The 25,977-nt window shown below is 42.5% G+C and overlaps 1 protein-coding gene across 13 annotated transcripts in view; it reads right to left on the reverse strand.

The window, feature by feature from the left end:
- CARMIL1 (capping protein regulator and myosin 1 linker 1) overlaps positions 1-25,977 on the reverse strand; it is a 316,706-nt gene that overhangs the window by 182,863 nt on the left and 107,866 nt on the right. For all 13 annotated transcript variants that reach the window (XM_060307233.1, XM_030881247.2, XM_030881244.2 and 10 more), the window contains 2 exons: positions 10,735-10,785; positions 5,527-5,586 (listed from right to left, as the gene is read on the reverse strand). In XM_060307233.1, the coding sequence (XP_060163216.1) occupies positions 5,527-5,586; positions 10,735-10,785 (111 nt within the window). The remainder of the gene's footprint in view (positions 1-5,526; positions 5,587-10,734; positions 10,786-25,977) is intronic.

A 25,977-nucleotide genomic window follows, 5' to 3' on the forward strand; every position in this document is an offset into this window, starting at 1 on the left:
AGCTGGGGAAAAATAGAATGTTTGAAACAATTTTTGCTTAGACACCTAGCAGAACATAATTCATGACAACCAATACACATTTAAAATAATAGCGATATAAGCCCTAGTATCCTATTTAAGACTCAAGTTTCCAAGCCCACTCTGCCTCTTGTTTTAAGGTAGAACCACCTAACTAACCTTTAAGTTTTGTGTTTTTTTTGGGGGGTGGGGGGCGGCTGCGTTGGGTCTTCGTTGCTGCGCACCGGCTTTCTCTAGTTACGGCAAGCGGGACCTACTCTTTGTTGCGGTGCGTGGGCTTCTGCTTGCGGTGGCTTCTCTTGTTGCAGAGCATGGGCTCTAGGCCCGCGGGCTTCAGTAGCTGCAGCACGCAGTCTCAGTAGTTGCAGCATGTGGGCCCTACAGTGCAGGGGCTTCAGTAGTTGAGGTGCGTGGGCTCAGTAGTTGTGGCTCACGGGCTCTAGAGCGCAGGCTCGGTAGTTGTGGCGCATGGGCTTAGTTGCTCCACGGCATGTGGGATCTTCCCGGACCAGGGATCGAACCACTATCCCCTGCATTGGCAGGTAGATTCTTAACAACTGCGCCACCAGGGAAGTCCAAGAAAAGCACTTTTTACTAAACCCCAGCCAACAGATCTGTAAAGTGTTTCTCTTTCTTCTAACAAAAACAGCCAGGGGTGGTTTACCAAAATCGTTCTATGACGTAGCAAATAATTAACTTATAATTAAAAAAAAAATTTTTAGCAGGTACTTCAGTTGTACAAAAAAAGGTCCAAAAATTCTATAACTATAAAACTATACAACTTTTGGTCTCTATTTATTGACTGTGACGGCAAGAGAACTTGAACACCAGAAAGTGTGATGGCAAGGAGACTTGTAAAGTAAGATGAAGGTCTCCCCCATTTTCACAAGAAAGAGGAAAAGAGCAACAGTAAAATCACACTTCACAAACTCAACAACACATTCACTCACTCTCACTCATATACCATGAATTGTGTGTACCCCCTGGCATTTTATTGGAATTTACAAACTGTAATGAAATAATGATAAAAATAGCAATGACAGAGAAGTTAATAAACCCCAGAGAACATCAGAAAAAAAATGTTCTAATCGAGGCTAGACTGCAAGTGCCACAGGCAGACACGATCATCCTTATGATTTCACATCAGAGAAAATCAAAACCAGAGACAGCAAGGGTCCTGAGGTTACACAGGTTATTCACTCTCAACCTCTGGAACACAACAGAATCAAATGCCCAACCCAGACATATCGAAGCCTAACTGTCATGAGAGAGAGAGAGAGAGAGAGAGAGAGAGAGAGAGAGAGAGAGAGAGTGTGTGTGTGTGTGTGTGTGTGTGTGTGTGTGTGTGAGAAAGTGTGTGTGTGTGTGGCAGCGGGGTGGGGTAGAGCTGCTGGATGTATCAGTATCTTTTTGATTTTTTATTCAATTTTTAAAGGTTACACTCCATTTATAGTTATTAAAAATACTGGCTATATTTCCCATGTAGTACAATACATCCTTGTAGCCTGTCTTAAACCCAATAGCTGAGGTATGAGTATTTTTAAAAAGCACCATAGGCAATTTTGAAACATCAAATTTTGAATACCACTAAGTGACTCGTATTCCAAGTGTCTGGATTGCTAGCTCCTCTGTGAAGTAGTACCACTGTTTCACTATATAGTAATTTCATTCCCAAGGTCCGTACCATGGGACAAAGTCAAACTGAGGTCATGTTGTAGAGCTATTTTTGTGGTACTTACAACCACAGAACAGCTCCATGGGACTAAGGTGGATTGCTTTACACCCAGTTCCTCTGAATGCTGGACATATTGAACAGACAGCACCATAAGTGTAGTAAGAGCAGTTTCAGCAGCCACATGGGAAAATTAGTCTTGCTATATCAACATCCTTTCTCATAATTAAATACCACAGTCTAATTATATTCTGAATATAACCTTGGCACTGGCATTTCAATAGCGCCCTTCTATTCCCATCCCAACCCCAAAATCATAAACATAAACATTCCTGAATTAAGACCATCAAGAAGGCCCTGGTTATGTCATCATTCACGAGTTATCACTCACTCCTGCATATGTTTGCCCATTTGGGCAAATATATGGTGCTGTAATTTTTCTTCCAAACGCCAGTTCTTGGAGAATGATAAACATAGGATAAAACATTGCTCTAAGATGAACTATGGGAAAGTTCCAAGGATTTGTATGTAATCTCAATCAACATAAAGTGATGATTTTGACAATTTCTTTTACGAATGCTATCAGCAAACTACACACACACACACTCTCTCTCTCTCTCTCTCTCTCTCACACACACACACACACATTTTCTTTAGAGTTTTAAAAACAAAAAAAACATAAGTAGAAGGAAGGAAATAAAAAGGTCAGAGTAAGAATCACTGAAATAGAAAACAATCAATGAAATCAATAGAGAAAAACTAATGCAACTGAAAAGCAAGTTCTTTGAGAAGATCAAAAGAATTGATAAACCTCTAGCCAGACTGACATGGAAAAGAAAACAGAGAAGAACCAAATTATCAATATCAGGAATGACAGTCTACAGATATTTAAAGGATAACAAGTGGATACTATGAACAACTTTATACCAATAAATATGACAACTGAGATGAAATGTATAAATTTCTTAGGAGACACAAACTACCAAAGCTCACTCAAGAAAAAAAATATGAATGTATCCATATCTATTAAAGAAACTGAATTTGTAGTTAAAAACCTTCCCTAAGAGACAACTCCAGGCCCAGATGACTTCACTGGAAATTCAACCAAACATTTAAAGAAGAATTAACACCAACACTACACAGAATTTTCTAAAAACAGTTGAAGAGGGGGGACTAATTCCCAAGTCATTCCATGATACCATGATTGCTCTAATACAGAAAGCAGATTAAAACATTTTAAAAGAGAGAAAGAGAGAATTACAGCCAATAAGTCTCATTAACATAGTTGCAAAGTTCCTTCACGAAATTTTAAAAAATGAAATCCCAACAATATATAAAATGAGCAATACATCAGAACCAAGTGGGGTTAATCTCAGGAATGAAAGGTTGATTTAATATTTGAAAAATTAATAAAATTTACCATATTAACAAAAGAAAAGAAAAGCACACAATAATCGTATATAACAATAATTCCTAATACAAACTTTCAGCAAACTAGGAATAAAAGAGAACTTCCTCAACCAGATAAAGGGCATCTATGAAAACCAACAGCTAAAATCACACTTAATGGAAAAAGAATGATGCTTTCTCTCAAAGATAGAAGTAAATCAAGAGTATCTGTTCTGGGCTTCCTTGGTGGCGCAGTGGTTGAGAGTCTGCCTGCCAATGCAGGGGACACGGGTTCGTGCCCCGGTCCAGGAAGATACCACATGCCGCAGAGCGGCTAGGCCCATGAGCCATGGCCGCTGAGCCTGCGCGTCCGGAGCCTGTGCTCCACAACGGGAGAGGCCACAGCAGTGAGAGGCCCGCGTACCGCAAAAAAAATTTTAAAAAAAAGATGTCAATTCGTCCCAAACTGATTTATAGATTTAATATAATCCCAATGAAAATCTCAGCAGGCCTTTTTGTAAAATTCATATGGAATTGCAAAGAACCTAGAATCACTAAAACAACTTTGAAAAAGAACAAAGTTAGAGGACTCACACTATCTGATTTCAAGTCTTACTATAACAGCCTCAGTAATCAAGACAGTGTGAGAGCAGCATAAGGATAGACAAATAGACCAAAGGGACAGGATTAAAGGGACCAGAGTCCAGAAATAGACCAACATTTACGTGAACAACTGATCTTCAACAAAAGCGAAAGCCAGTTCACTGGGGAAATGACAGTCTTTCAAACAAATGGTACTTGAACAAGTAAAAATACTATACATAATGGGGAAAAAAAACTGATCCACATATTGCTTTATACACAAAAATTACCTCAAAATGGATCATAGACCTAAATGTATAACTCAGAGCTATAAAACTCCTAGAAGACATAGAACATCTGTGACCTTAGGTTAATCAAGGATTTATTCACTATGATACCAGCATGATCCATAAAAGAAAATACTGATAAATTGAACTTCATCAAAATTTAAAACTTCCACTCTTTGAAAAGCACTGTAAAGAAAATGAAGAAAGAAGCCACAGACTGAGCGAAAATATGTACAAATCACATATATGATAAAGGGTTTGTATTCAGAATATATAAAGAACTCTTAATAAGAAAACAACTCAATTTTTTAAATGGCAAAAAATTTGAACTGACACTTGAACCAAAAAGATATATGACAGCAGATAAGCAGATAAAAAGATGCTCCACGCATCTTTAGTCATTAGGGAAATGCAAATTAAAACTACAAATGAGAAAGCACTACAAATTTATTAAAATGGCTAAAAATTAAAACGCTGACCATACCAGCGTTGGGAGGACGTGGAGGAACTGGAACTCTTACACAATGTTGGTGGCAACGTAAAGTGGTACAACCACTTCGGAAAACAATTTAGTTGCTTCTTAAAAAGTTTACATACATATTTACACTATATACATACATACATTTACATACATACAATTCAGCCACTCCACTCCTAGATATTTACCCACAGGAAATAAAAGCCAATGTCCAATCAAAGATTTGTAAATAAATGTTCATTGCACCTTTGCTTGTCGGCCAAAAACTGGAAACAACACAAATGTCCATCAGTGGGTGATGGATAAACAAAGTGTGATATAGTCATACAATGGAACACTACTCAGCAATAAAAAGGAATGAGGTATTGAGACATGCAACAAAATTCATCAGTCTCAAATTAATTACACTGGCTAAAAGAAGGCAGACAATAGTACACATACTGTATGATTCCATTCATATGAATTTTTAGAAAATGCAAACTAATCTATAGTGCTGAGAGTAGATGCCTGTAGATGATTACGAATGAGGAGGCAAGAAGGAATGTTTACTAAGATGCCTGAGAAAACCTTGAGGTAATGAGTATATTCAGCATCTTGACTGTGGTAATGGTTTCAAGGGTCTGCATGTCAAAACTTATCAAACTGTACACTTTAGTTGGCTGCCCGTTACTTATAGTTCAATAATGCTGTTGTTAAAAATCTACATTTTATTAATACCAAAAGATTCACTTATCACTCTATTCCCAGAAAGATCTTACAGATTACTGTAGAATAGCTATGAAATGTTACTGCTGTAACTTGTACAACATCTCTAAGGAACAGTACTCTCATGTTTACATGGCCAGGTAACGTAAGAGCTAATTGTTCTTTTCAAATTGAGTTATGGAGAACGTGTTTCCCTTATCACAAATTCCCGGTCCCCTCCCACCTAGCCCCTGTTCAGTCTCTCATGCAGAAACTTCCATTTTCCCTTACCTTGTTTTTCCACATTATCTCAAGAAACTTTCAATAGTGAACCAAATAGAAGGTATTAGCTGGTGTCAGAAACTCAAGAAAGGTTCTGACCTTGCAGTAATGACAAACAGGTTATTCACACCCACCTGAGTTGGCTTGCTGCACAGGACACCGTGAATCTCCAGGTAGCTGAAGGTTACCTCGAGCTGCAATTGAGGGAGGAGGGGGAAATAAAGACCTGTAATGAGGGTTTTAAAACCTATAATTCAAAGTAAAAATGCTACAATTAGAAACAGTCCAGTGCAAACAAAACATTGGGCATCTTCTGAAGGTAGGCTGGTTTAATATCTCCATACATTCAATACAACATGACCTTGATCTAGCATATTTCAGGAAAAGCATTATTCACTTTCCCAAAGGGCTGAAAGGAAACTCCAAGTCTGACTTTTTAAATTTCATCCAAGGACAAACCCAATGGAAAGTTTCTGTACTTCTACTCCAGTATTTATTTACTGAGAAATGAATAGATGAAGGGAGTCATCTAAATAGACTTTTTTTTCTCTTATTTCAAGATGTTGCTTCAGCAAATCAGATCAGGATAGAGACAACGTTTGTTTTCCCTTCTCTCTAAACCTTTACCTCTTTGGGTTACCCTCTGACCACTTACTGGAGTCATCTTTCCTTCCACTGTCTTTCATTAGAGTTCATATTTTGAATGGATTTAAAAGAATACAATATTTAGGAATTTTAATCTGTGTTTCAATGAAACACACATAGTTAAAGTCTTCTCTCTCTCTCTGTGTATATACATAAATGATGATTTATTTCCTTTCCATTTTAATAACAAGTGTCCCTTCCTCACTTCTCCTGTAATCAGCATTTCTTTTTCTTCAAAATACCTCTAGTCTCACACTCTTTGCCTATTTTTCCTGGAAAACAGCCACTAATCTTTCTCCCAGTTTTTCAGTCTCTCATCTCAGTACAAACAGTCACAGGGCCTGGTACTAAAGACAATGAAGAACTGAGTTGGATCAGTTTATTTTACCCTCTCGTCTTAAAACTAGAAATGTGGGGACTTCCCTGGTGGCGCGGTGGTTAAGAATCCGCCTGCCAATGCAAGGGACACGGGTTCGAGCCCTGGTCCGGGAAGATCCCACATGCCATGGAGCAACTAAGCCCATGCGCTGCAACTACTGAGCCTGTGCTCTAGAGCCCGCGAGCCACAACTACTGAGCCCACGTGCCACAACTACTGAAGCCCACGCGCCTAGAGCCCATGCTCTGCAATAAGAGAAGCCACCGCAATGAGAAGCCTGCTCGCCGCAACTAGAGAAAGCCCATGTGCAGCAACGAAGGCCCAATGCAGCCAAAAATAAATAAATAAATTTATTAAAAAAAAAAAACTAGCAATGTAATGGAAAAAGAACCCATTCAGAACCAAACCCATAGGACCCTTAGTTCTGCCTGCTGGTGCTATGTTGTACCTTTACACATTTGGTCAGATAAATTTTAGAACAGAGAACCCCTGAATCCCCAGGATGGTGATGAGGGCTGGAGGTAGAAAGATAATTCATTCTTTCGTCATTCACACAGCCAACCAGTAGAATTTATGGAAGGCCCACTGTGTGCCAGGACTGGAAAGAGGAATGAGACATTTATCTTGTCCTCCCATGGTTACATGCAGCATAGGGGGCACATTTCAAACATTCCATTAGAGTGGACGTCTTCTTACTTATCATTATCAAGATCTATACTCGGTGGATTTTGAAAAGTCATTTCAAGCAGGGAATCATTCTCTAAAAACAGTACCTCTCTACCTTCATTTATTTCAAATTAAAACTTATAAACATTTTCATCTGCTAGCCTTGGACATAATGCCAAATTTTCTTCTTTGAGTCAAGTCCCATTGTCTGGCCCTCCAGTAGCATTTCCTCTGTGGACCACACCCGTAAATGCAGGACACACAACTTCCAACTGAAACTCTTTAAAATGGAGTGAGAGCTTGAAGACACTGGGAAAGCAATGTGAGGGCATAAGTTCTCTAGATTATTATGTTCCCCAACCCCCCAGCCTTTAACAGTTGTTCGGTCCTTAACAAGACAGTAATTTTTTAAAGTGAATTATTTTACCAACATTCAGTATTTCACAGATACTCTCTCCTTTTGCAGCCTATTTCATTGATATGTAAAATATCTTTTTTACAATTTACTACTGTAATTATAACTGCTATGAATAGGTTTGGAAGCAAACCACTGACCCTTGGTGGGCATCTCATACAACTGGTGGGAACAGGTGTAAACAGCTACAGTCTCTTATAACCTAGCAGCTCTGAAGATGCAGCTGGCATCAGTCAGTGTATCAGGACTAGCATGGGCAGCTTTGGTCAATTTGGCTGGGGGAGGTTAGTTGGAGGTCAGGTAGGATGCTTCTGCTGCACCTCAGTGCTGTCCCTGGAATAAGCGAAGTGCCAGGGAACCAGGAAAGCACTGAGACACTCCAGCTAGGCCCTGAAGAATGACTTCAAGTGTGTCAAAGAAAGAAGGAGTGAAAAGGGAAATCCAGGCAGCAGAAGAAGAATTTGCCAAAGCATAGAGGCATTCAAAGAACAAGGGCAAGACAGAAACGAGAAGTAGACCCTGCAGTTTCAGGGATGAGTAAGGGGCCAGGCTGAGCACGCGATTCATCGGAGCCCTGGTTCTTATCAATGGTGAGGAGGGGAGATATGGGGACACACTGACCGACATCACAGCAAGGTTCAAGCCATTCTCTCTAATCTCACCCATGGCTCTTTTTAACAGGCCTTTGTTCTCAGCTCCCACCACTGACCCTCCTGACTCCAGCCCACCCGGAAGACAGTTTAAAGAATGTCACTGGGCAGGAGGGGGCAGGGGGACTAGTTAGGAAGCTGAGACACAGGCAGGCTGCAGGAAGACCTGAGGACATCTTTAAGAGAGAACCACAGGGCTTCCCTGGTGGCGCAGTGGTTGAGAGTCCGCCTGCCGATGCAGGAGACGCGGGTTCGTGCCCCGGTCTGGGAAGATCCCACATGCCGTGGAGCGGCTGGGCCCGTGAGCCATGGCCACTGAGCCTGCGCGTCCGGAGTCTGTGCTCCGCAACGGGAGAGGCCACAACAGTGACAGGCCCGCATACCGCAAAAAAAAAAAAAAGAGAGTGAGAGAGAGAGAACCACAGATACAAGTGATCAGTTAGATAAGGGGAAGGAATCATCCAAGGCCCACCTCTACCCTCAGCAAGACAGTCCCCACCCAAGAGGCAACAGAGCGAATCTAAATGTGATTATGTGATGCTCCTTCGGGAACTCCAGCTGTTCCACATGAAGCAACCCATGTCATGACTGCCCATCTTTCTGACCAATTTCCCTCCCTCCACAGCCTCCTACTCAGTTCTGGGCCCACATCTCAGCTCCCCAAACACACTGTGCTCTTGCAAACTGCTAAACCTCTGACCAGCAGGAGACCCCTTTATCTGCCTGGTTGACGCAGGCTGATCCTGCAGCCCAGCTTCTCTGTAGACCCTTCCCTGATTTGACAATCACCCGCCCCCCTCCTCCCCCCTTCTGGAGGGAATGGCAAAGTTCTACTTCTTCATCTGCGTGTGACTGCAGAGGTATCTGCTTTGCAATTAATCACGGTGATATACATTTCTATTTTGTGCATTTGGCTGCGTATGTGGTACATTTAACAATAAAAGGACAAAAGAAGAAAATGTTTAATTAATCAGCCCCCAGAGAAAAGAGAAGAAACCTATGTGAAAATCGGGGCTGTTGTACACTACTGTTCTGAATATAATTATTTCCCCAGAAAAATGTCATTGACACCGGTTCTGCTTCTTAGCCAAGGTGCACTGTGACACATGAAAACCAGCCTTCTGCAGGCAGGTCACTTTGGAAGAAGATCTGCCTTTATTTGTGATGCTGACAGTATCAGAAATCAGCACCAATGTCCAAACTACCCTAGCCAGGCCGATGTGAGATGTTATATACATCTTGGGGTAAAGCTGGGCCTTCCCTCAGGGGCAGAGCAAGGAGGGGGCAACAGAAGGGAGGCAGATGACTTCCCAAGAGGTAATACACCTTCTGCTGTGTCAAAACATTTTTAATTAGGGTAAACATATCTTTCAGGAGCCTTCTACTCAATAGGCTGCTTGACTATTTTCCCAAGCCCATAAAATTTCCTTCCACAATTAATTTTTCACCAGCGGGATAATGGTTAACACTTCCTCATATCCTGCCTTCAGGTACTTTAGCATATAGGTAATTTAGTCCAACACCATTTATATAATGACTGATTTCACTTATAACACATTATAAACATAAAGACTCACTTTATATTATCAAAAGGGGTGGGATAATACAAAGCCTCATTCCTCGGAGAAACTTTATAAAATTTAGCATTTGTATGATCAGAAAGAAAAAAGGCAGTATGGCCTTTGACTAGCAAAAAAAGTGGGTTGGTAACTTCTCAAAGTTCAACAAAAATCATGCAAATCATTAGTTTGTCAGTCCTACCAAGTCCACTGCATTACAGCACCGTGTCCAGCACATAAGTAGGTATTCACAAGACAGTGGCTACATGTTGAATTTTAAGAAGCAAGAAAGGACTGAGAAAATGAGCAAATAACACTGCAGCACAAACATAGGAGCAAGGCTGAAAGCGCCTCCCAAACCTTCCCCATTTTCCTGGGTTTGTGGGCAGGTGAGTTCATATCCTATAAAATCAGTCAACACCTTTCTGTTACCATAAAGAAAATAAAAGAAGCAATTATGATGCCTAATTCATGAGCTATCAGTTCAAATGTTAATTTGCACCCTATAACGAAGGACATCTTATGGAAAATGTTAGATCTTTTAAGGAACCAAGTGGCACCGTGTTATTTTTCATAGGCAACACCAGAGTCTGCCCATGAAAGAGGGCTAGGTGGCTACGTTCCCGGTAATGCACTCTGTAGAGTTATGAAGGTTATTTCCCACGTGTCAAAGCCTTAGAAAAATGGGCCATTACTGGACCCAAAGAAATAAGAACTAGACTTGAAGAAAGTGTAAACCCTGCCCCAGTTGAGAGAGAAAAATAACTGAAATCCACAAGCCTCGGGGATATGGAACATGAAATGCTTCGCCACTTTTCTTGGGATGCCTTTAACATGGAGAGGGAACAAAGGAGGAAATGGTTAGGTGCTTTCTAGGGAGAAGGAAGGAAAATATGGTTGTGCAAAGAGAACTCTGGACACATTGGCCTAATTCATAAGCGTACGCAACTGAGAAGCGAGTGCGTTTTGCTCTGTGTGTGTGTGTGTGTGTGTGTGTGTGTTGGAAGGAGGAAACTCATCAACACTTACCTTGGTGGGGATTCGTGCTGTGACAAGGAAGGCTCGGCATGATGTAAGCACCTGTAAGACAGAAGCAGCCGCATCAGTATAAGTACCGAAAAGTGAGCTGGTGGGCTTTGGTGTGACCCGCAGGACTTTAATGATACTGAAGCCTCGAGAGGCTTGGTTCCTGACATGTAAGAAGAATAAGTGACCTGGGACAGCTTGTTGGCCTTGTCGGATTACTAGCTGTACTCTAAGAATCACTGTATGAAGGGCCGTATCAAGCAAATCACCTGCAAAATCTCAAGACAAGCAACCAGTCAGCAGCCCAAAGGAGCCACAGATTACGCCAGTTGAGTAAGACAGGTGTCTGAGATATTAAAATACAGATATCTTATCCATAGGAGGAGCCTCACTATATCAACAGCAAACTTAATGAAGAAGCCAAGTACTCATTCACACTTTCCAAATTACAACCGCCACCCACGTTTGCCCTCTTGCCTCCTGTTCTCTGTCCACTGACTGATAACATTTACATGACACACAGGCAGCAAAACAGGCTACTCTCCCAAGAAGTCAACCCCGACTTTGCGCCTCAGCTATGCCTCTCTCAGTCCTAGACAGAACATTTACCAATTCCAGCTCTCAGTTAAGAACATACAGATAGCCCATGGGGTCCCATATGCCTATAGGCACCTCTTGCCCAGCAGGGGCCCTTGTAAATACAAAGGGGCTGGAACTAGGCTGAACTCCTAGTTCCTACCTGGAGCAGAGATCCCAGTCTACCAACCTTAATCTCTAAACGTGCCGCTCTGCAACCCCGGAGGTCCGGGCAGGCCTCGGGGGTCTTTGCAATGAAGAAGGCGGACTCCAGCACTTCTCAAGTTCTGATGGGAGACCTGTCTTTGATTTTCCAAACAACTTGCTTGTCACTAAGTTAATATTTAACAAATTAATACGTATGTGCTAGTCTAAGAATGCTAGATTTGAACACGACTTGAGAAATCATAAGTCAAGGCCACTGAGGCCCAAGTTGCTACAGGATTTATCCAGATTCAGGCCAGGGCTCATCGTGTTCATTCACACACAGAAGGTGAGGCCATGGGTGTGCCTGTAGCCTGCTCTGTGCCTCTCTTTAGGCTCCCAACTCTAAACAGAAACAGTATATTTTCTAGATAACTCTTCTTTGAATAATCAGAGGTCACTGCTATTGGGAATAACTCAAGTCAGGACCCTTTACGAGACAGATGGTAAATAGAGGTAGCCCAACACTGGCTGGGAGAGTCTGATAACGAGCAAAGGGAAGGCAGAGAGGGAGGGGCACAGCCCATTGAAGACTTTCCACCCAGATGCCTTCAATCACAGTTATTCAGGGGATCCTTTTCCACCTGGGTTCATTTTTGCTACTTGACTTTAGAGGTGATGTGCTCTAAAAGTGGAGTCAACAAAAGACATCTATATTTGAATATTCTTAGGCCATGAACCACAGTTCTTTTCCCAAAGGAATGATCCTTACTTTTTTTTACTCAGGCCCTTCAGAGATGGGGCGGGGGGAGCAACAAGCAATGGAGAGGGGAGAGGCGTGTAAGAAGTGGGGTCAGATGAGTGAGTGGAGGTCAACTGCAGTCCAGAAGTAGCAGGACTGGCTACATAAACTGCAGGGCCCTTTGTTCAAAAATTATGAAGAATTTTAAAGACAGAGACAGAAAGCATTTACCCAAGCGTAGGGCCCTTCTGAGAGCAGTGCCCCGTGCACCTGTACAGGTCACATGCCCATGAAGCCAGCCCTGAGTAGTAGCTACCATTTATCAAGTGTTCCCTATGGGCCATAAATGGGCAAACATCCTTGGATACACTGATTCATTTAATCTTCCCAACAACCATATTCTCTATCATTATTACCCCCATTTTACAGATGAATAAACAGATTCTGTGATATAACCCAAGGGCAGGAGTAGGGTTCACGTCTGTCAACTCCAAAGCCTATGCTCTTCACCATTAGGCTACCTTTACACATTCTAACCCAATCTTGCCTCCTGGTCTCTAGCCCCTGGCAGTTCAGTTAGATTTGGGGTAGAAGGGTAAGAGCCCAGGGCCACCTGTGACTGGGAAGGGATTCACAAAGCTCCCAGCTCAAACAGTATCTTCCTCAACGTTCCAGTAGTTTAAAAGATTCTCTTTTCAAATCCAAGAATGGCCCGGAGAGCTAAATTTTTCAAGTCATCTACACTAGCCAAGCCTTGACTAAGACAGCAGTACCCAGGGAAGTAGAGTTTGGCTGCCTTTGGGGAAAAGGCAAGAGGCAGGTTTGTTGCGTGAGACACACAGGGTTCACACACAGTGGTGAACATCAGACAGTCAGAAGAGGCCTGACAGTAATAGAAAGGGAGATAAAAGGGGGCCAGAGACAGGCGTGGCCGGTGTTCTCATTTGCTTAGGTCTGGCAAACAGGTTATCTGTGACTAAATTACAAGATCAGGACTCATCTTAAAGGATGAAAAATTTGCCTTCTCTGAACTAAGATCTTGTCCCACAGCACTTTTTTTTTTTTTTTTTTGCGGTTCGCGGGCCTCTCACTGCCGTGGCCTCTCCCGCTGCGGAGCACAGGCTCCGGACACGCAGGCTCAGCGGCCATGGCTCACGGGCCCAGCCGCTCCACGGCATGTGGGATCTTCCCGGACTGGGGCACGAACCCGCGTCCCCTGCATTGGCAGGCGGACTCTCAACCACTGCGCCACCAGGGAAGCCCAGCACATTTTTTTTTAACTGAAGTTTAGCTGATGCACAATATTGTGTTAGTTTCAGGTGTGCAGCATAGTGATTCAGTATTTTTGCAGATTATACTCCATTATAGATTATCACAAGATAGTGAGTATAACTCCCTGTACTATACAGTATATACTTATCGCTTATCTATTTTATATACAGTAATTTGTATCTGCTAATCCCATACCCCTAATTTGTCCCTCCCCACTTCCCTCTCCTCTTTGGTAACCACAAGTTTGCTTTCTATATCTGTGAATTGGTTTCTGTTTTGCATATACATTCATTTGTATTACTTTTTAGATTCCACATCTAAGTGATACCATTCAGCATTCGTCTTTCTCTGTCTGACTTATTTCACTAAGCATAATATTCTCTAGGTCCATCCACATTGCTGCCAATTTCATTGTTTTACCGCTGAATAATATTCCATTCCACAGCACATCTCGATGTGGCATCCTTTCAAACACTGCTCCTCCTCCAGGGGAAAAGGAAAAAGAAAAAGAAGGAAATCACGCTGACAGTCGTGATGACCAGCATGGCTATAGGAAGCCAGACTCCTCACCTCTTTACCTATGGTTGATCCTTGACCAACTCGGGGCTTAGTCTGCATATAACTTAGAGTGGGTCCTCCATACCCCCAGTTCGGCCACATCGGAGGATTCAACCAACCACAGACCATCTAGTCAGTACTACAGTCTTTACCACTGAAAAATATCTGCATAAAAGTGGATCTCTGCAGTTCAAACTCATGTTGTTCAAGGGTCAATGGTACAATGGCAGCACACACGTTTCTTTCTTCCAGGGGTGCTTGTATGATCAATCCCTGATTTTTCAAGAATCTCAAGTCCACCAAACCTTTACACAGAGTCAAATCATAAAACTCACATGCCAGAAAGGACTCAATATCAATCACCTAGTGAAAGACCCCCTTAGAGTTTATAATCTGAGAGCAGATCCAAAGAAACTCATCTCGTAGATAGTTTGTGCCAGAGCTGGACTAGAAGAGGCAACTCCTTATTCCCAGCGTATTACCTTTTCACTCTCTCCTCAAACGGCAATAAGGGTCAATGCCAAAAGCCCCAGGCAGGAACACACAGCCTCTTCAGTAGTCAGAAAAATATGTTTAGCTCTGTGAACATTCCCTCAAAGGAAAATTGGTCCTACAACATCCAGGATCCTTTTACAAGCATAGCAGTAATACCAGTCAATACATGTTGGGTACCATGTTCTCATAGGTTTGCATACATCATCTCCTTTAACCCTCACAGCAGGCTACGGGCTAGATACTATTATTAATCTCATTTTAAGAAGAAGAAACTGAGACACACAGAGAGTATATTACTTGCCCACGTCACCTAGCAAGTAGGTGGCAGAGCTGGGATTCGAACCCAGATGGTCTGGCCCCAGAGATTGTGCTAATTACTTATAAGGGCTCTCAAATCTCACCTGCCCAAGAAACAGCTTCCTCAATAGTCTGCACACATGCAAACACAGATGAGTCATAGAGCTTTAAAGCCAGAAAGAGGCAAACAGGTAACAGCGTCATCCATAAGATGATGGATATTTGCATATCGTAAGAACAAGGACCAGTCTCTACTGTCTGTCCAGACCAGTGTCTGTCTGTCTCTGTCTCTCTCTGATCACGGGGTAATCTCTGTGAGTCTCTGTTTGGATCTGTCTACTTGATTCTACACGTGTATCTCTCAGCTTATCTGTGTCTCTCCTTGCCCATTCCCCACCCCTCCCTCCAAACCCTCCTCTCTGCTACGGCCTCCGCTATCCCCACCATGCCCCAACCCAGCTTCTCGTTCTCTTTTCCCTCCTCTGGCTCCCCACCCCCTTGACTCTGCCCCCATTTCCCAGCGCTTTCTCTCTGCTAATCACTGAGAGTTTGTATCTTATTTATGCCCATTGCAAAACAACAGGCACCCATCACAGAAGAAATTATTCTGCGTTCTCAAAGAGTATTTCATTTGGAACATAGTCACAGAGAAACTTGAAAAAAACATGAAATAAAAATGACAAGACACCTTTTGACATTATTATACAACGAGCACATCAGTAATTAAGTGATTACGAGGTCCCCTGGGTGAACCTAGTTACTAAAAACTAATCTCAAAACAGGCACCCACATAACTGCCACACGCCAGCAATCTCCAGCGCGAGGCGCGGGCTGGCCTTTCCGCCCGTTTACAAGTGTCACGTTTTGGAGAATAACGTCTCCCACAAGCAGCCGAGGCATCAGGTGACCTACCTGACTTCTCTTGATCTGCCCTCTCCTGGAAAGTCACCAGGGGGTTGCTAGGGGCCACTGACAAGGTATTAACTGGCTCAATATATTTTTTAAAAGAGAGGGAAAAAGCCCAGGGTGTTCACACGGATTCACCTTTCGAGTAAAGAGCAAACTCTTGACCATATGTAGATACATGAGGTTCTAATGATCACTTCCGCTTTCACTCTGGCAACAACAGCGCTCACAATCTGTGGCCCTGCACGCCAACTCCCTTTCTTTAGAAATGTTTTAAAGGCCGCGTAGGTACACAGTGCCCTTCAGAAGTTGGACACAGGCCAAAATCATCTGTTTGAAAAGAGACACACCCAGGCTTTGAAGGCACAAGCTTTGTGCTGGCGGGTCCCCGCTTCTGGTGATCAGCTCAGATCTCCAGAGGCATGAGGACTGTTCTTAGAAAGCCTTGAAGGGGATGGAGCCGAAGGGATGAAATTCTCCAATGCTGACCCAGCCTTTCCCAACACCATGCCCACTTGTGAGCACAAGAGCGTAGCAATGTTTTGAAGCAAGTGTGCAAAACTATGAATGCTACCATTCCAAGAATTGTGCTTTTTGTTTTTTGGGTTTTTTTGCGGTACACGGGCCTCTCACTGTTGTGGCCTCTCCCATTGCGGAGCACAGTCTCCGGACGCGCAGGCTCAGCGGCCACGGCTCACGGGCCCAGCCGCTCCACGGCATGTGGGATCTTCCCGGACCGGGGCACGAACCCGTGTCCCCTGCATCGGCAGGTGGACTCTCAACCGCTGCGCCACCAGGGAAGCCCGTGCTTTTTGTTTTATCAACCCAAACTGGGCCAATAAATGGGGACACATCCATGCTGAGAACCCCAAAGAACTCAATCTCCTAGCTTTCCTGTTTGGGGCCAAGATGCCCTAGGATTTGTGGCCTTGGAGGTCTTACACACACACACATGGCTTCTAGCAGGTGAGGGGGGAAATCGCGCAGGAAAACTCCTCTTTGATTTAGCAGGAAGTGTTTCCCGGTAGTGTGCACTACCTTGGTGCTAGGGATAGCAAGCGTCTTCCTTGCAGGGTGACCACATCTTCATTTCCAGTTTTAGCTCTGAGAATCCTGTCTCCCAGAAACTGGAACCCTTGGTTGCCCTACTTTGCCGGGGTTTTGGAATCAGGAAGACAGATTCCAATTCTGGTTCTGCCGCTTTCTAGCTGTTTAACGCTGACAGAGTTAGTTAACTTCTCAGTTTGCTCACCTGTAGAACAAGAATAATACTGCTGTGCAGGACTAATCTAATACTGTTGTTTTAAGTAAAATACAAACGTAGATAAAGCCCTAGTCCAGCACCCAGACGTCTCTGCTGAATATATCAAAATAATTGGTGTGAGAGCATCTTAAATTTAGATTCCCAAAGTAAGACTAACATCTATTGAATTTTTAAATAATGGCTTTTGTCAACAGAACAAAACAAACAACAGCAAAACAGAAACAACGATTCTGAGACATCTCCTAGGCTGGCATTTTCAGTTCAATATATATACCTTTAACCTTGAAGGAGAAGAATTTTCTTGCAGAGTTAAAAAAAACGGGGGTTCGGGGTGGGGGTGTGTGTGGAGGGCATTAGAAGAAGTATATGGGCTGAGCCAAGGAACCTTAACCACAAAGGGCAAGCTAGAACTTCCCTCCCACCTCCTCTGCGAGGCCGATTCTTCCAGAAGAGTCTTAGCATGCAAACCACATTTTCAACCTCTATAATGAATTTCCTCTCCCTTTCATTGAAATGCAAGCAGCAGCCTGGTTCCCTTTGAGGCTTCTTGGTTCAACTTTTAACTTCAAAATTTCACTTGGAAACATTTATAAAAATCCTCCCTACTGTTAAGACTCATAGCTTAGCAGAGAAGCCTAAATTTCCTTATGGAAATGATACAAAATGAGGTCGGTCATGGAACCCTATCATGGCACACTTACTAAAAACAAAAGTATCTGTTTCACCCTCTTATAGGACTCCATTACCTAAAGCCTACTGCTGCACAGGCAATCCATAAATTCACGGCCCCTAAATCCACATTCTCCCCTGAACGTTACCAAAAACGCCTTTCCTGTAAAACTGGGCTCTTCATGGCAAACATTCGACCAATGGTCTTATACCACCCAAATGCTCTCTAATTTGCAAGCAAACTAAATGATGAGTGCCATTTAATACGTTTCCCCTCTTCCAAACCCCCAGACCTCATTAATCCAAGACACAAGCTTTGGGGAGGGAGAGGGGCAGGTGGCGAGGACTGTTAGCGCCACCGTGGAGAGTTACGAGTGACAGATGCTAAGGGACTTGTGCAAGGTCACCCAGAAAGTTGAGGAAGAATAAAAAGCCCCTCTAGCTCTGAGCCTCGTAACAACCCACTGCACACAGCTCTGATGACCTTCACCCTCTCTGGCCAAAGCACGACCCTTCACCCAAAAGGAATACAAAATAACACATCGTTTTAGCGCAATTTCTGGCCCCAAATCCCTTATAAAACTGGATCACCACACTAGGAGGCAGCATAGTCCAGCGCAGGTCCTGAAAACTACAAATCCAGCCCCACCTGTTTTTTATAAATAAAGTTTTACTGGGACACAGCCCCAACCATGTTTAATGGATCATCTCCAGCTGCTTTCACACTATCAAGGCAGAGCTGAGCAGATGCAACAGAGATTTTTATGCCTCACAAAGCCAAAAATATTTACTATCTGGTCCTTTACAGAAAGTAAAGGTTTGCTGACCCCTTGCATAGTGGTTTCGAGGACAAATTCTGGGGTCGGGTTGCCTGGGCTTCCAAGCTTCACTATTTACTATCTGTGTGACTTGGGGCAAACTACTTAATCTTCTCAGTGGCTCAGTTTCCTCTTCTGTAAAATGGGAGCAACAAGGTACACCTCATGGAGCCATGAGGGTTAAATAAGTTAATGTGTGTCAATAAGTGAACATATGTAAAGTGCTGAGAAGAATATACAGAAAGTGCTAGTGTTTGTTATTATTTACATTACAATATTATAATAATATTATACATGTCCATTATAGTATTACACTAAGAACAGAGTTATTGGATTTAGCCTGGGTTTGGCCTCAAACTGGCCAAGTGACCTGACTCTGAGCAAGTTACTGTCTCTGTGGACCTCAATTCACCCAAGTGTAAAATCAGGGGGTTGGAACAGGTGTCTAACTTACCTTGCTACACTCTGGGTCATGACTCAGGCCCACTGTGGAAATGTCCCAGTTCTAGGACCCCTCTTCTCTTTGCTTTGCATGGACTGCCAAGAATGGCAAATCGCCAGTAAATATTTGCTGAGAGGAATTAATTCCTTCTTGGGCCCCTGCTCCCCGGAAGGACAGATGCTCCCTCAACAAGGGGGGCAAGGAAGTCAGTGGAGTTTGGTTTTTGTCTTCTGATATCTAGTTTCGGGGGAAGTCTTTGTACTCTAACACCTGTGTAAATCCACTTCTTTTCACCTGGTTATTTATGCCATTATGCAGAAATGGAATGTTTACATACAGCTTGTCAGACACAATCGCTTCATTCTTCCTGCAGTGCTTTCATTGCAAATTGTAAGGTTTTATCAAAGCATGAAAGAAAACAAATGTTTCTAATTTTTCCCCACGGATGAACATGTGGCTACTTCCAAACAACATCAATTCTTCTTGATGTCACTAACATTTCAGATCTTCGTTTCAAAGCACTGGCCAAAACAAAACTCTGGAACCAGATGCACTGATTCTATGATGATAACATATTTTTAAAGGCAGAATGATGGCGTGACCATAATCCCTGGAATGGGACCACCTCTTAGGCTAAGAGTAAAGATGAGCCCAACACCTAGAACCAGCTCCACAGGTCCAGGAAGGTCAGGCTAAGGCACTTACATGGGGCAGAGTTTCTGCCCAGACCTCTCAGCATTGGGGTCTCATGGGTCTGCATGGGGCACACGTGGAAAGGGACCTCTGCTAGTCATCACTGTCATATTTATGGTTTAAATGAATTCACCAACAGTAGAATCACAGTCATTCAAAGAATACAGAAAAATACAACATGAATGTAAAGGTCACATTAACCCAGTTAACAAAACTCCTCGTGCTTCCCTAACACAAGGCCAGCCAGTCTCTTCTTGAACAAGCCATGAGTTACCAGAACCTAACTCTAGCAAAAAATCACAAAGTTAAAAGCAATCTGGAGATAGGCATATCTAATTCCTTTATTTTATAGATGAGGAAACAGACCAGGAAGGGTCAAACAATTGTCTGCATTTATCAGGGCTTGCTTTTTTTTTTTTTTTCCAAACAATGGAATTTAAGCACAAATAAATGTTTTAAAGGAAATGAGTAGCTCTCATAATAAAAATTTTTTTTAAAAAAATGTTTTTCATTAAAAACCAGAGCTCAAGAGAGACAGAAACGAAATGAACTCTACAGATTTGAGAAGAACTAGTGGGGAGTCCCTTCTGGCTGCCCTGATGGAGTGAATGGACTTCAGCCACGTTTCTTCCAAGTATGATTCCTCTCAAGATTCAAAACCCAGAAGCGAGAACCCCATCCTGGGCATGGCACCCAATAAAGACCACAGAGAATTACCTGAAAGGAAAGACACGTAACAGTTACGGCTTAATGACAAAGACCACGGGCTCCAGAGGCAGAAAGCCTGGGTATGAACCCCCGCTAGACCACTCACTACTAGCTGGGTGACCTGGGGCAGGTTACTTAGCTTCTCCATGCCTTAATCACCCCACCTGTAAAAACATGTATACAATACGCCCACTAAGATAACATAGTTACACAGAACGAGACCTGGCACATAAAAGAGTCCAATAAACACATGTTCTTGGACAAGTTCAGTGGTAATATTAGTTAACCAGCTATACAGCAGAGCTGGAACATGAAGTAAGTTTCACTCATCTTTTATCACAATTCTCATGCTGTGGTCCCCTCCCCAACCTACACTATTTCAACTTGTCAGCCTACAAGGGGGGCCCTTAGATCCCCATCTTCTCAAGCCAAGGAGGCACAAATGTCACTTCCTTATTCTTCACCTTTTGTTAATTATCATTTTCATCAAATGAAAAAAAGTTCACATTTTCTTTCCTGCTCTCAGAGCAAATTTATGAAATATTCCTCCACTCTGCAGAAGTGTGGGTGGCATATGGTAGGGGGAATTGGCTTAGATTTAATACTGTTGCATAAATAATCAGATTGAGAGATATTCTTCATTACATTCCACGATAAACAGGGAGAGAAGGAGAAAAAAGATTTGGAGTGATTATATTGAGAAATCCAGGTATGCACATGATTTTCAAACTGAGGGCTGCAGCCCACTGGTGGCTGGTTAAATCAATTCAGGAGAGTTTAACAAGCATATTAATAAAATAGACTGAAGTGGAAGTGAAAAGAAAATCAAGTGCATTGCAAATAGAAACCAGAGCATTGTTTCATGAAACTTCTGTTTCAGAGATATCAGTGTGCTCATGGCACACAGGCATGCGTGTGTGTGTGCGCAAGACTGTGTGCACACATGGGGGGGTGCTTCTCAGAATCAATATAAAATGCATTTCTTCTGTGGGTCCAGATTTTGAGAGTTTGATAAAGACTGGTTTACGGCACCATCCGCACCTATAAGTATGATCCGCCATGAGGCTATAAGAAGGTTGAGGCAGCGTGGTAGGATGGCAAGAACATGAGCTTTGGAGACAACAAAATCCCAGCTTTGGCATTTTGTGAGCAGACTGGTCATAGGCAAGTTCCTTTAAACCTCCAGGCTGCAGTATCCACACCTCTAACGTGGAGACAGTATTTGTCCTTGTGTAAGAATTGGAGATTACCTATCAAGTGCTAAGCCTAGAGCACACATTAATATCAAAGAAGTCATTGTGGGCTTCCCTGGTGGCGCAGTGGTTGAGAGTCCGCCTGCCGATGCAGGGGACACGGGTTCGTGCCCCGGTCCGGGAAGATCCCACATGCTGCGGAGTGGCTGGGCCCGTGAGCCATGGCCGCTGAGCCTGCGCTCCGCAACGGGAGAGGCCACAACAGTGAGAGGCCCACGTACCGCAAAAAAAAAAAAAAAAAAAAAAGAAGTCATTGTAACTGGCCTCAAAGAATACAGCTCTGAAAGTGATCTACAGGGATAAAAAACTGAGACCTACAGAGACATGTACACACTTGTTAGTTAGGGACAGAGACAAGCCCAAATGCCCTGAATCCCGTTCTCGACACATCATCTCCAGGATGTAGGTTGAGTCAGTGCAGGGGGAGAGTATTCCCATGGTAACTACAGCCTATCTGAGAATTAGAAAAGAATTTCCATGTCTGGATGGGGATGTAGTGAAACCTGATATAGAGAAAGAATGGGCTTTACATCATAAGAGACTACTACAAGCAGCTCTATGCCAATAAAATGGACAACCTGGAAGAAATGGACAAATTCTTAGAAAGGTATAACCTTCCAACACTGAACAGGAAGAAATAGAAAATATGAACGGACCAATCACAAGTAATGAAATTGAAACTGTGATTAAATATCTTCCAACAAACAAAAGTTCACGACCAGATGGCTTCACAGGTGAATTCTATCAAACATTTAGAGAAGAGCTAACACCCATCCTTCTCAAACTCTTCCAAACAATTGCAGAGGAAGTAACACTCCCAAATTCATTCTATGAGGCCACCATCACCGTGATACCAAAACCAGACAAAGATACTACAAAAAAAGAAAATTACAGACCAATATCACTGATTAATATAGACACAAAAATCCTCAACAAAATACTAGCAAACAGAATCCAACAACACATTAAAAGGATCACACACCATTATCAAGTGGGATTTATCCCAGGGATGCAAGGATTCTTCAATATATGAAAATCAATCAATGTGATAAACCATATTAACAAATTGAAGAAGAAAAACCATATGATCATCTCAATAGATGCAGAAAAAGCTTTAGACAAAATTCAACACTCATTTATGATAAGAGCACTCCAGAAAGTGGGCACAGAGGGGACCTACCTCAACATAATAAAGGCCATATATGACAAACCCACAGCAAACATCATTCTCAATGGTGAAAAGCTGAAAGCATTTCCTCTTAGATCAGGAACAAGACAAGGATGTCCAGTCTCATCACTATTATTAACATAGTTTTGGAAGTTCTAGCCACGGCAATCAGAGAAGATAAAGAAATAAAAGGAATACAAACTGGAAAAGAAGAAGTAAAACTGTCACTGTTTGCAGATGACGTGATACTATACATAGAGAATCTTAAAGATGCCACCAGAGGCATGGACATACATACTCTACCAAATGTAAAATAGCTAGCTAGTGGGAAGCAGTCACATAGCACAGAGAGATCAGCTCCGTGCTTTGTGACCACCTAGAGGGGTGGGATAGGGAGGGTGGGAGGGAGACGCAAGAGGGAGGAGATATGGGGATATATGTATACGTATAGCTGATTCACTTGGTTATAAAGCAGAAACTAACACACCATTGTAAAGCAATTATACTCCAATAAAGATGTTAAAAAGAAAAAGATGTCACCAGAAAACTACTAAAGCTAATCAATGAATTTGGTGAAGTTGCAGGATACAAAATTAATGCACAGAAATCTCTTGCATTCCTATACACTAATGATGAAAAATCTGAAAGAGAAATTAAGGAAACAATCCCATTCACCATTGTAACAAAAAGAATAAAATACCTAGGAATAAACCTACCAAAGGAGGTAAAAGACCTGTACTCAGAAAACTACAAGACACTGATGAAAGAAATCAAAGATGACACAAACAGATGCATAGATATACCATGTTCTTGGTTGGGAAGAATCAATACTGTGAAAATGACTATACTACCCAAAGCAATCTACAGATTCAATGTAATCCTTATCAAATTACCAGTGGCATTTTTTTACAGAACTAGAACAAAAAATCTTAAAATTTGTATGGAGACACAAAAGACCCCGAATAGCCAAAGCAGTCTTGAGGGAAAAAAACGGAGCTGGAGGAATCAGACTCCCTGACTTAAGAGTATACTACAAAGCTACAGTAATCAAGACAATATGGTACTGGCACAAAAACAGAAACAGATCAATGGAACAAGATAGAAAGCCCAAAGATAAACCCACACACCTATGGTCAACTAATCTATGACAAAGGAGGCAAGGATATACAGTGGAGAGAAGACAGTCTCTTCAATAAGTGGTGCTGGGAAAACTGGACAGATACATGTAAAAGAATGAAATTAGAACACTCCCTAACACCATACACAAAAATAAACTCAAAATGGATTCAAGACCTAAATGTAAGACCAGACAACTATACAACTCTTAGAGGAAAACATAGGAAGAACACTCTTTGACATAAATCACAGGAAGATCTTTTTTGATCTGCCTCCTAGAGAAATGGAAATAAAAACAAAAATAGACAAATGGGACCTAATAGAACTTAAAAGCTTTGGCAAAGCAAAGGAAACTACAAACAAGATGAAAAGACAACCTTCAGAATGTGAGAAAATATTTGCAAATGAATCAACGGACAAAGGATTAATCTCCAACATATATAAACAGCTCGTGCAGCTCAATATTAAAAAAACAAACAACCCAATCAAAAAAATGGGCAGGAGACCTAAATAGACATTTCTCCAAAGAAGACATACAGATGGCCAAGAAGCACATGAAAAGCTGCTCTACATCCCTAATCATTAGAGAAATGCAGATCAAAACTACAGTGAGGTATCACCTCACACATTTAGAATGAGCATCATCAGAAAATCTACAAACAACAAATGCTGGAGAGGGTGTGGAGAAAAGGGAACCCTCCCGCACTGTTGGTGGGGAATGTAAATTGACACAGCCACTATGGAGAACCCTATGGAGGTTCCTGAAAAAACTAAAAACAGAATTACCATATGACCCAGCAATCCTACTACTGGGCATATACCCAGAGAAAACCATAATTCAAAAAGACACATGCTGGAAAAAAAAAGACACATGCTGGGCTTCCCTGGTGGTGCAGTGGTTGAGAGTCCGCCTGCCGATGCAGGGGACACGGGTTCGTGCCGCGGTCTGGGAAGATCCCACATGCCGCGGAGCCGCTGGGCCCGTGAGCCATGGCCGCTGAGCCTGCGCGTCCGGAGCCTGTGCTCCGCAACGGGAGAGGCCGCAACAGTGAGAGGCCCGCGTACAGAAAAAAAAAAAAAAAAAAAAAGACACATGCACCCCAATGTTCATTGCAGTACTGTTTACAATAGCCAAGTCATGGAAGCAACCTAAATGCCCACCAACAGGTGAGTGGATAAAGAAGATGTGGTACATATATACAATGGAATATTACTCAACCAGAAAAAGAAACGAAATTGGGTCATTTATAGAGATGTGGATGGATCTAGAGACTCACACAGAGTGAAGTCAGAAAGAGAAAAATGGATATCGTGTATTAATGCATATATGTGGAACCTAGAAAAATGGTACAGATGAACCAGTCTGCAGGGCAGAAACAGAGACACAAATGTAGAGAACAAACGTATGGACACCAAGGGGGGAAAGTGACGGGGGGGGGGGGGGCGGGTGTGTGTGTGTGTGTGTGTGTGATGAATTGGGAGATTGGGATTGACACATATATACTAATATGTATAAAATAGATAAAAAGAACCTGCTGTATAAAAAAATAAATAAAATTCAAAAAAAAAGAATGGGCTTTCGACTCAGACCAATTTGAATTCACTTGCCAATTCCCCCACTTCAATTATATAATCTCTGAGTCTTAATTTTATTACCTGTAAAATGGGTATGGCATAAGCTCTCTATGACAGTTGTGAGGATTAAATGAGATAACTTGTAAAAACACTAGCACTCTCTTAGACACCCTAACTTTATTCACTGATGATGCTAACACCTGGCTAAAAGTCTCTATACACCATCTCCTCTCCAACTTCTGAGATCAGAGGTCAGTAATGCATCCATTCACATAAGGGCACTAGACTCCGGAGATGTACTGGAGTTTTACTGTCCCAGTTTGAATCCTGACTCTGCCACTCACAAGCGTGGGTGATGTGGAGAATGGCCTCCCTGTGTCTCTCTTTCTCATCTGTAAAATAAGGGATCATCATACACACCTCATTGGGGGCTGTTGTGAGGATATACACAAGGTGCTTAGAACAGTGCTGCCAACAGTAAGTGTTAGCATCATTGTCATGCATCGGCAAGACTCAGTGATCAGGTGGCCTTCTCATTCTTTGACCTTTT

Source organism: Globicephala melas, chromosome 11 (assembly GCF_963455315.2).
Source record: "Globicephala melas chromosome 11, mGloMel1.2, whole genome shotgun sequence".
Classification (NCBI taxonomy): domain Eukaryota; kingdom Metazoa; phylum Chordata; class Mammalia; order Artiodactyla; family Delphinidae; genus Globicephala; species Globicephala melas.